Source organism: Cydia amplana, chromosome Z, assembly GCF_948474715.1.
Source record: "Cydia amplana chromosome Z, ilCydAmpl1.1, whole genome shotgun sequence".
NCBI classification, from domain to species: Eukaryota; Metazoa; Arthropoda; class Insecta; order Lepidoptera; family Tortricidae; genus Cydia; species Cydia amplana.
The window spans coordinates 1,304,599-1,317,042 of record NC_086096.1 but is presented as its reverse complement, the minus strand read 5'-3'; the positions used below and the strand labels follow the sequence as shown (position 1 = coordinate 1,317,042).

The window sequence follows — 12,444 nt, the reverse complement described above, 5'->3', positions numbered from 1 at the left end:
CTAAGTAATTTTTTTTGGTACTGCATTTGTACCTACTATAACTTCATTTATGAAGATTACCCCCAATCTGCATTACACAGAACTGTGATTTCTTGTATTATTTCCAGTCAGAATCACGAGCTCTTTCGACCCTAATACGAGAAAAAAAGTGTCCCCAAAATTTCATACAAATGCACCAAACACTTGGGGACATTTTTTCTCAGTAAGAATGGAGAAAGCTACTGATTCTGAGTAGAAATATTATACATACATACATCACTGGCTCAGTGACCCAAAGAGGATCTTGGCCTCTGACACAAGAGAGCGCCACTCTGCCCTATTCTGTGCCACTTCGCGCCAGTTGGGTATTCCGAGGGCGGACAGGTCTTTTTGGGTTTCGTCACTCCAGTGGTATCTGGGACGCCCAGACGGACGTTTTCCACTCGGGTGCCCCACATACGCTCTTCTCACAGCACGATCCTCCCCCATCCTCTCCAGGTGACCAAGCCAGCGGAGTCGTGTGGCTTTGATCTCGCCAATTATATTGGGCATCGCAACCAGCTCCTCTAGCTCCCTATTTTTCCTTCGCCTCCAAGTTCCATCTTTCTCTCTGATAGGCCCCAGAATCTTCCGCCAGATTTTCCTCTCCGCCACTAAGAGCTTGCTCTCTTCTTTCTGAGTCAGCGTCCAAGTTTCACACCCATACATCAAAATTGGTCTAATTACAGTTTTGTAGACTCGAATCTTGGTCGGTCTACTGATCAGCTTGGACACTAAGACTCGATGGAGGGCTGCCGAGCATCTTAGGGCGTTTTGGATTCGAATATCTATCTCTTCCTCCCTTCGGTTGGTATCAGTTACTGTGCAACCAGGGTACCTAAAAATGATCCACACCTTTGTAGGTGTTTGCTCCGACTATAGTAGGAGATCCGGCGTATATGGTCGACCTTCACCGATATGTCTGACGGATGAAACTTACATGTTATGAAAGAAAATATGTTCCTAAACATAAATAAATAGGGTTGCCTAAAGAAATATGGTCAAGGCTATTTTTAATTATTTTTGAAAAAAAAATTTTTCTTCAAATTTTACCGATCTGTCTGACAAACGAAATAAGTTCCAATGAAAAGTATACAACTTGTACAACATATATCAACTAGGTTGCCTATCTTTTTCCGGTCACTTGTGGTTGCCGTGTTTAAACAGGTGACTTTTTATCGATAATTGCACTCATCTGACGCTTGAATTATACTTCAAAATGATGGTAATCTTATTGCGAATACAGTGGCATAGGGCTGCCTGCGAAAATCCGGTCACAAATAAGGGTTGCCAGGCTTTTAAATAAAATAAGAAGGGAAGACTTTTAGCGATAACTCATAAACGGCTTAACTTATCAAGTTTGTTTTAATTTTGTTTGAATGAGTTTTTTAAGCACTATTTTTATGATTTTTTGACGTGAAACGTCTTTAAAAACCCGTAGTAGAGGTGCCGGACCAAAAACCAAGTGTAACGAAAAGTGTTATGGCGCGGTGGCTTATATCTCTGTAACTGTAATATCTATATGTGTAGTTATAACATCAGTGTATAGAGGAAAGTAGCCATTACTCGGAAATGCATGTTCCGTTGACATAGATGGCGCTGATTCTACGCTAGAAACGACGCAATAGGCGCTAAAATGACCCCTATTTTCAGTGTTCATTTAGTAATTACTCATCAGCCCATTAACCGATTTCGGTAAAATTGGATTCATTTGATAGATCTTATTCCATTTTAACGAAATAAGAGAAAAATAAAACACGCAAAATTATAATAAGCTGCAAAAAGGTTAAAGAGTGACAGTTTTTACATAAATTTTATCACTGCTCTTGTTTGAGGCCACTGTGTGGGAAAATTAAGGCGTAAAACTGACGCAAATTACCTGAAGTAGTAAGATAATGCAAATAAGGTTCTTTACATACCACTTTTACTCTAGTGAAACCTGTTAATCTCCTCAAATAGTTCATTAGAATTTACAAAGGGATTCGAAATTAATTCGGTCCGCTTAGTATGACGTGTTTACCACTTCCCTTTGATGTCATTATAAGCGGATTCTACTGTAGCTTTATGTCATACCATGTCTTATGCATCTAGCCTATAAACTCTCTGGTTGTACTCTATGGTGAATTGACTTTTTCTAATGGCTGTCAGATAGCAATTTTCGGAGGCAAGACTAAGCGTAAGGCCTGAGTGGACGCTCGAAGCGGAGCGTTCGGCGGGGCGTGCAGCGTGGCGTCGGGCTCGCAAGTGATTTGAGCAGCGTGCACTAAGGCCGCTCCTATACCTTTGCATCTGTTTAACATGCACGCCGCACGCCCCGCCCCGCTGCACGCCCAACTCGAGCGTCCACTCAGGCCTTACACTTAAAGATATATCGTATATTTTCTTCTTGTGAACAAGCGATTATTACAATAAAACTGAAATTAATCAAGAATAAAAGCTTCCTTTTATTTTTATTTTTTATTTTATTTAAGATTCCTATGCTTTGTCGTATTAGGCGGCGGCGTGTAGGTGTGGTCGTAGTCCTCATCGTGGTAGAAGGCAGTGTCGTTGGGCACGCGCGAGTAGTTGTATCCAAACTCGTCCATGCGCTCGGCGAAGTTGTACATGTCGATGTCGAGGTCCTGGCGCAGTTTGATGGGCGTTTCCGTTGGAATGGGCGGGATGTCCTCGCGGCACTTGCCACGGTACGCCAGCAGGTAGCCTGTCGATGCGAACACGTCACTGCTAATTCGGTTAACTTATGTTCTAATGTATGGAGAAGACAAACTAATCAAGTACATCCGGTTCCATTGAAACGGTTGTACTATGATACCTTTGGGTATAGTGCTTTAGTGTAAGGCCTGAGTGGACGCTCGACGCGGAGCGTTCGGCGGGACGTGCAGCGTGGCGTCGGGCTCTCAGGTGATTTGAGCAGCGTGCACTAAGGCCGCTCCTATACGCTTGCATTTGTTTAACATGCACGCCGCACGCCCCGCCCCGCTGCACGACCAACTCGAGCGTCCACTCAGGCCTTAAACACTTACGCGCACTAGCTTCCCAAGTAGCATTTCAAGCTGTATAAAAGCTGTATATAAGTTTATTTGTATACTATAAGCTGTACACTTAGGCTGTACAAAGTCTGTATAAGCGCTTATACAGCCCTTATAAGTTAAAAAAGGGCCCAAATTATACAGCTTTTCGCGTTATTGGAGCTGTAGAGTAGCTGTATATAAGCTGTATAAATTGTATAATAGCTGTATTATAGCTGTAAAGGAAACCTTAACACTACAGATAATATCTTATAAGTATGATTTAAGAATATAAGTTGTAAATAAGTTTTTAAAAAGAAATACAAGAGAATAAAAATAATTTAAGAAACTAAAATGTCTTCTTGTTCATTCGTAATATTTGTAATGGCGACAAATGTTATAAGTGGATGATAAGTAAGGGACTTTAAATATGAATAAAGGACCTTGGGAGCGGATATTATATAGGTACCTAAGTGCCGATTAATATTTATTGTGAACCTGTGTATATTTACCGGCAAAATATTCACGCGCCTGCAAAATAATCAAGAGAAACACAAGAAAAATAAAAAAAATTGCTAAGTTAGAATTTGTTTTTAAGGTTAGAATGTATTTTTTTTTATTAAATATAATGTCTTTTGCTATAGTCATTATAGTCAATTTATTTTAAGCTGGTAATCTTAAAACGGCTTTAGTTTTTGCTAAATATTTGCAAGTATTTCTTTAATTACATTTTTAAATACGTTTTTATTCATTGTAAAATGGTGACAATTTTTAAACAGCCTAAAAGATAGTTGGAGAGCATTATGATCTTAGTAGCTTTACTATGTAATTAGTGGAGTAACTTTTATAGCTTTTGGATTCAAATCAGCTTTAAAATAGAATATTTTTAATCGTTTGGCTGTATTTTGGTTCTCCTTACATAAGGTATAATCCTTCAGTTTTATATTACACTCAGTGAGAACTCGTAAAACTATACTATACTTATACGAGTGTCAAATTACGCCACAAAATTGCTTTAATCGGCTCTGTCAGTAACACAGAAAAAAGCTGTACTATACCTATCATTTATTCTTTTAGTTTTATAATACCCTTATAGGCAGAAGTTATACAACTACTATACTTATAGGAGAGTAAAATTACGCCATAAGAAATAGTTTTGAAACGGAGTTGACGGATACTTTTGTACAGCTACAAGTGCCAAGTGATACTACAATACAGCCAATATACAGCTTTTACGCTAAAATTAGCTTGTAGTATCTCACAACTCTTAAAGTTTTAAAACGGAGTTGACAGACACTTTTGTACAGCTACAAGTGCCAAGTGATACTACAATACAGCCTGTATACAGCTTTAAGGATAGAATTAGCTTGTAGTGTCACACAACACCTAAAGTTTTATAGTAGATTTTTTATATTCTGATAAAGCACCTCATGCTTACGCAGTATCCTTTATAATGCTTTTATATAGCTTGAGCTGTATAATAACCGTAAAATACCTTTTATACAGCTTAAATCTTTTCTGACACCCTTATACGTCCCTTAAATTACTCTAAGTTCTAAATTGGCTGGTATATTGATTTTGCCGACACTTACATGCTACTTGGGTTCCCCTCCCCTCTGACGCAACGTTTAGCATGATAGCACTGGCGGTACACGGCGAAAATCAGTAAAGGGCTGCTAATGGTGTTAAAGGTATGAAAATCGGTACGATAGATCTTTAGGACATTTGAATCATTTTGACCCGAAGCACCAACAAATAAAAAAAAAACGAGAGGAGTTATGAAGTCATCTTTTTTTTGTATGGAATTTAAAACAAAATTGTTTAGAAACCTATCGTGTGTGGTATTAAACGAAAGGGCTTTCTGATCCGATTCTAAAAATATATCACATAATTACATTTCAGTAATTTTTCAAAAATTATAATAAAAATAATTTTCGAAACATATTAAGTTTGGGCTTCTCCAGATACAATACCGTTCAATATTTTTTTGTAAAATATAGCTCAAATTATAGCTAATATCCTCATATCTAACCCTAATAAAGCAATTTCGAAAATATTTACATTTAGTTATTTTTTATAATCTTTCAATTTTACAAAATATTTAACGGATTTTTCAGAAAGTTGCTTATATCTCGGAATCTATAAGTCGTAGTAAAAATTGTCTATGTAATTAATTATTTGAAAAAACTCACCTTTAACGCCCCCCGCTTTCCCCGAGTTCTCCACCCCGCACTCATCAGAACTTTTTCTTACTTACAGCTTAGACATTACCAAAGGAACATGTAAACCAAGTTTCAATACTTACTCTTATTTTACCCGAATGACATTATTCTCGTATTGAGTAGGTAATTCGGTAGGGCTATTAGGTATTACACTTTGTAAAATTTAAAAAATTAACGTCATAACTTTTTATTTGTTGGTGCTTCGGGTCAAATTGTTTCAGATGTCCTAAAGATCAATCGTACCGATTTTCATACATATAACACCATTTGCAGCGTTTTTTCGTGAACCGCCAGTGCTATGAAGTATGTCCCGCGGTTGACGGTTTTTTTTTTTTTTCATTTTTGGGAAAAGAAAACATTTTGAATAAAGCGTCAGTGAATGAACCTTTGGGTACCTTATGGTGCTTTACGCACACTAGCATAAAATACTGTACCTACTAGTTCCAATTTGGGTATAATTTGTTTTTCAAAAGCCATTATTTGACCCAATCAAAATTAAAAATTCGTGCCCTTTGTGATAGTGAAACTTAAGGATGTAGGTACGTGTGGCCCGTAATGTGCAATGTGTGCGGGCGAGGTGCGTGAAGCTGGCAGAGTGAACTTGACCCTGACCTTGGAAGAGTCACGCCTAGTAGAAAAGCCGAAAACGTGTTGGTGGGACGACACTAACCATGGGTGCGGAACCAACGTGCAATCGTTAACGCTCCGCTAGCGAATGAAACGCAACCAACGCAACTGTCACTAGTGTGGAAGAGTGAGAGAGAGAGAGATGACTACTATACGCTTTGTAAGTACAAAGAGCGCAAAATAGAAGAGAATAGCAAACATTGAAGGAGGCCTACATCTCTCAGATCTAAAAGGGCTAAGAAGAAGAAGCCTCAATGTGGAGTCGCAAATTAAGAGTCTTAGGGGACGGCCATTACTCCATACAAATGTAATACTGCCTGATTCGAACTTCAAGATATTCACAAGAGACGACACGTACTAGATCCATTCTAGATACGTTATAGTTTAGATTTCAACTAGTTCTCTTTTGCAGCGCAATTCGAGCAACCAATGTCACTTTTACGTTAGATAGAGTTAGATATCTAAAAGATGTAGCCATGTCTTGTGGAAATCGTTCAAGAGTATCTCCAGAATCGGGCAAATGTCAAATTTGACAGGTTAGTTCTTAAACATCGTTATCGTATCTTGGCGATGTCTAAAAGATATCTAACAGATGTCTATTTCAAAATCCGATTCGGGCCCATAGTCCCCATTTTCCTCTCTGGATATTGACATTATGGAAACTATTTTCTATAATTTGATGGATATTAACTAGTACTTTTTTGGATTTTTTGATTAAGTAGGTATTGTAAAAATTAGGAGCGAAAAACGGGTGTCCTTAATACGCCTAACATTAATTGTCATACTATGAATTCGCATAACAGATTTGGCATAATATAATTGTTCATAACATTGAAATTAAACAGGCATAATAATAAAAAAGCATAACACTTACCTATTGCGCATAATAATGAATCCGCAATTCAAGTATGAAATAATTAACTGTCACAAAATGAATAGCATAATTTTATAAAACGAGCGAATTATATGGATCGGGGCAAAACCAACTCGGTTAGGCTATAATCAGCCAAGACGAGACTAGGGAAATGCACAGCAAAAGGCAGTGCATATCTTTTCTCGGCACGTTTCGTCGTATTTTAGAGCCGTCTTAGTTTGGGAGTGAATAATGAGAGCCGATTTTTTTAGGATACCATGTAGTTAGTAGATTTATTAAAAATACTACATTTTATTAGGCTAGCTATTATACTTTAGATTTTACATGGATTTTACAGATACTTTAATTTTCACCGTCCGAGCCATATGAAATTCGTGTCATAGAAAATACAGACTACTTCCTGAACCTAAAAAATTTGGTTCCTAAAGTCCTAGAGTCTTGAAATTTTGTGTGGTAGCAGTGATGGTAAGTCATAATGATCAATCAGATTTGTATAATATGTTTTCCCATTTCTTTTAATAACTTTATTTTCTTTTCCTTTTGTAAGAATTTGATATGTTTTCTGAAAGAGCTACGTATTTGTATGATTCCATGTACATATGTATATTTTTAGGGTTCCGTACCTCAAAAGGAAAAAACGGAACCCTAATAGGATCACTCGTCTGTCTGTCTGTCTGTCTGTCCGTCCGTCCGTCTGTCACAGCCTATTTTCTCCGAAACTACTGGACCAATTAAGTTGAAATTTGGTACACATATGTAAGTTTAAGACCCAAAGATGGACGTGTAAAGTAAATAAATGAATTTTAAATATGGAGGCCATTTTTGGGGGGTAAATGAGAAAATTAAAAAATAAAGTTTTTCTAACTATATCGTGTTACATATCAAATGAAAGAGCTCATTGTAAGAATCTCAAATATAGTTTAGCGGTTATTCAAGAAAATAGGCAAAAAATGACCATTCCCCCCCTTCTATCCGAAACTACTGGGTCTAAAATTTTGAAAAAAAAATACACAAAATAGTTCTTTACCTATAGATGACAGGAAAACCTATTAGAAATGTGCAGTCAAGCGTGAGTCGTACTTAATTACTTAGTCTTTGACCCTACCCCTACGGGTTTTTTTTTTATGTTTTCTCCGAAACTACTGGACCAATTAAGGTGAAAATTGGTACACATATGCAAATTGGGACTCAAAGACGGCCATGTAACGCAAACAAATGAATTTTAAACATGGGAGCCACTTTTGGGGTGTAAATGGGAAACTTAAAAAATAAAGTTTTTCAAACTATATCTTGTTACAATTCAAATGAAAGAGCTCATTGTGAGTAACTCAAAAATGGGGGGAAATGCCTCCGGCGCGCCTTAGCAACTATATCAAGTTTGGTGTCTTTTTCGTGTAATTCTAGGATAAGGAATTCATTTCTGTGACTAAATTTTCACTCACCCATACAAAAAATACGAGAAATTCATAATTCATAAAAAATCTTTACACTTTCTTTTACGAAACTCCTCTACGGAATTAAAAGTATGGGGATTTGCTCTAGAAAAAAAAAGCGGCCAAGTGCGAGTCGGACTCGCCCATGAAGGGTTCCGTATTTAGGCGATTTATGACGTATTAAAAAAAAAACTACTTACTAGATCTCGTTCAAACCAATTTTCGGTGGAAGTTTACACGGTAATGTACATCATATATTTTTTTTAGTTTTATCATTCTGTTATTTTAGAAGTTACAGGGGGGGGGGGGGACACACATTTTACCACTTTGGAAGTGTCTCTCGCGCAAACTATTCAGTTTAGAAAAAAATGATATTAGAAACCTCAATATCATTTTTGAAGACCTATCCATAGATACCCCACACGTATAGGTTTGATGAAAAAAACAATTTTGAGTTTCAGTTCTAAGTATAGGGAACCCCAAAAATTTATTGTTTTTTTTCTATTTTTGTGTGAAAATCTTAATGCGGTTCACAGAATACATCTACTTACCAAGTTTCAACAGTATAGTTCTTATAGTTTCGGAGAAAAGTGACTGTGACATACACGGACAGACGGACAGACAGACAGACATGACGAATCTATAAGGGTTCCGTTTTTTGCCATTTGGCTACGGAACCCTAAAAACCGGCCAAGTGCGAGTCGGACTCGCGTTCTAAGGGTTCCGTCCATTAAGTCCAACTCCCGCTTGACTGCACATTTGCACGGACCTATGTGCATTTTTTGTCAGACATATCCTAACTAAATATGTTAATTTTGTCACAATTATAATAACTCTACTGGCGAAAGTGTTCTCAACATCTTTATTTATATGAATTTAAAAGTGGAAAAATTACTCTCTTGGGTGAGACTTGAACTCACGGCGTCTGGAGTTCAAGTGTCACCCAAGACAGTATTTTTTCCAATTTTTAATTTATTCTGAGCATAATAGCATCGGTCGCAGACATTTCAGCTTCTTAAAAAAATAATTAAATTGTATGTGTATATATATCAAGTCCAGAAGTAATTTATTAATGTTATCTACAACCAGAGCCCGTACCATGAGTCACTGACAGTATCAAAACTGACATATACGCTATCCAGAACGTAATTTACTTTCTATAATACATCTCGTTCGCACTAATATGCGAGTACGAGCGAGATGCATAGAAAGTAAATTACGTTCTCGATGGCGTTTATGTCAGTACCAAACTGATGGTAGCCGTACAGAAGCATAACAACTTATCAGAAATCATTTAAACATACTTAAAAATCCTAAAAGCTGCTTACCGCTCTTACAATGCAGGTACGCCGTGAGACACAAAACATTTTTTTAAGAGAGTTATAAAAGAAAAATGTTTGATAAGTTTACTATTATATATAGTAGGATAACTGGGCTATTCACAGGTATTTTTTTTCTAGAGCAAATCCCCATACTTTTAATTCTGTAGAGGAGTTTCGTAAAAAAAAGTGTAAAGATTTTTTATGAATTATAAATTTCTCGTATTTTTTGTATGGGTGAGTGAAAATTTAGTCACAGAAATGAATTCCTTATCCTCGAGTTACACGAAAAAGACAACAAACTTGATATAGTTGCTAGATGTATGCAGATATAAAATTTAGAGTGAGGCGCGCCGGAGGCATCACCCCCAGGAACACCTGTTCCAAGCGGTTTGCTTTGTCTCCAAAATGCAAGGTGGTGGACCTAAGATCTCGTGCTATGAGTCACAAACTTGCATATGTGTACCAATTTTCACCTTAATTGGTCCAGTAGTTTCGTAGAAAACATTAAATAAAAACCCCGTAGGGGTAGGGTCAAAGACTAAGTAATTAAGTTCGACTCACGCTTGACTGCACATTTCTAATAGGTTTTCCTGTCATCTATAGGTAAAGAACTATTTTGTTTGTGTATATTTTTCAAAATTTTAGACCCAGTAGTTTCGGAGATAAAGGGGAGAATGGTAATTAGGGTTCCGTACCCAAAGGGTAAAAACGGGACCCTATTACTAAGACTCCCGTCCGTCCGTCCGTCCGTCCGTCTGTCACCAGGCTGTATCTCACGAACCGTGACAGCTAGACAGTTGAAATTTTCACAGATGATGTATTTCTGTTGCCGCTATAACAACAAATACTAAAAACAGAATAAAATAAAGATTTAAGTGGGGCTCCCATACAACAAACGTGATTTTTGACTGAAGTTAAGCAACGTCGGGCGGGGTCAGTACTTGGATGGGTGACCGTTTTTTTGCTTGTTTTTGTTGATGGTGCGGAACCCTCCGTGCGCGGGTCCGAATCACACTTGGCCGGTTTTTTTTGCCTATTTTCTTGAATAACTGCTAAACTATTTATCCTAAAATAACCGAAATTTTTTTTGAGTTACTCACAATGAGCTCTTTCATTTGAATTGTAACAAGACATAGTTTGAAAAACTTTCGGGTTAAAGAATTTTTTATTTTCTGAAAAAGAAATTTACATTTCACTTATATGAGAAACATTTTTTAATAACATTTGATGAATAGGTACATAAAATTTTATATTATTTATAAATTGCGTAGATAAAGATTTTAAATTTTACAATATTTAATGTTTGCTTCGACAAACATGCATTATTATAATACGATAATTGAAAACAATAATTATTATAATTACTATTTCTAAGTACTAATACTATTTCTAAGCATGCAGTATCACTCGGCGCGCCCATTCTTTCTTCCGTGAGTATCACTAGAATTACATGTTTTGTAATTCACGGAATTATCATACATAGGTAACTATAAGATCGAGAGATGCAGAAATTACACATTAAAAATGAGGTAGGCATAAAATTGCAACGGGCAAGTTGCACAAACAAGGTGTACATAGTGGAACAGTAAGACAGTAGGTCAGTTATTAATCAGAAGGCTTTCGTCATTTAGGATATGGTGTTTTAAGTTATTTTTGAATATTTTGAAAGTGTGTGCATTTTTTATAGTATCAGGTAATTTATTATATAACTGTGCTCCTGCAAAAGTTATCGTTTGTTTACCCTGAGCACTTTTTATTTGTGGCAGAACAATGTGATCCTTTCGTCGGCTATTGCGTTGGGATATTTTGTGTTTTTTAATAAATGTGATTTGACTATTAATCATATTACTTTGAATTTTTTTTATTAGTATACATGTACTGTAGGTATATAGTTGTCTAATATTCATAATTTTTGTTTCCGTATAGATTTGTTTACTGGGTGTTAATAGGTAGTCGTAATGAAAAAGCATTTTTATGATTTTATTTTGCGCAATTTGAAGTGGTTTTAGATTCGTTTTACATGCATTACCCCAGATTTCAATTAAATACATTAGATGGGGTTTGACAAGAGAGTTGTATATTGTCTGGCGTACTCGATGCGGAAGGCAGTGTACTATATTTCGAAGTGAGCCTAACAGCGATGATAGCTTTGACCTTACTTTTTCAATGTGTGTTGTCCAATTTAGAAAGGTGTCTAATGTAAGGCCTAAGTATTTTTCGGTTGTTTTTTGCTGTAGTATTTCTCCATCGATTTTAAGAGGCAAATGTGACGGTATTTTTTTATTTTTCGATTTAAATATAACGTAAGATGTTTTGGAAGTATTCACTGTAAGAAGATTATAACGAAACCAGCCAGCCTATTATGGATAGCTTTATCCATCTTTATCCACGTGATAAAATAACTGTCACTGTTTAACACCGTGGGAAAGAAAGTGACGGACACCGTTTTATCACGCTGTCACGTAGACAAGAACGACCATCATATCCGTACAGGAATATAATTTATCAAGATCTTCTTGTGCTTGAGTAATCAAGTCAGCGATCGAGGCGCCAAAATAAAAGAGACAAGTGTCATCAGCGTAAAGAGATAAGTGACCATTGAGTTCTACCTCATGTATATTGTTAATGTATATTTTAAATAACAGTGGTCCGATTATGGAGCCTTGTGGCACACCGAATGTGATGTTTTGAGGTTTACTCTGGTGATTTCCACTCCTAACTACCTGTTGTCGGTTTTTGAGGTAAGATTCAAAAATATTGTAGGCGGTGCCGGTTATTCCTATTTTACTGAGTTTATTGAGTAAGATGTCATGGCTAACAGTATCGAATGCTTTTTTGAGGTCGATAAACACACCCAATGCAATATATTTGTTTTTTGTCAACTTTACTTTTTAAGTTTCCCATTTACACCCCAAAAGTGGCTCCCATGTTTAAAATTCA

At 36.6% G+C, this 12,444-nt stretch overlaps 1 protein-coding gene across 1 annotated transcript; it reads right to left on the bottom strand.

The window, feature by feature from the left end:
- Window positions 1-247: 247 nt before the first annotated feature.
- Window positions 248-850, bottom strand: LOC134661934 (uncharacterized). The gene has a single exon (XM_063518186.1). It carries the CDS (start codon window positions 685-687, stop codon window positions 256-258), a length of 432 nt encoding a protein of 143 aa, XP_063374256.1. The 5' UTR covers window positions 688-850; the 3' UTR covers window positions 248-255.
- Window positions 851-12,444: the final 11,594 nt, after the last annotated feature.

Bases quoted from the DNA above. Each gene is read 5' to 3' on its own strand.
- LOC134661934 (XM_063518186.1), bottom strand. From the start codon at position 687: ATGTATGGGTGTGAAACTTGGACGCTGACTCAGAAAGAAGAGAGCAAG.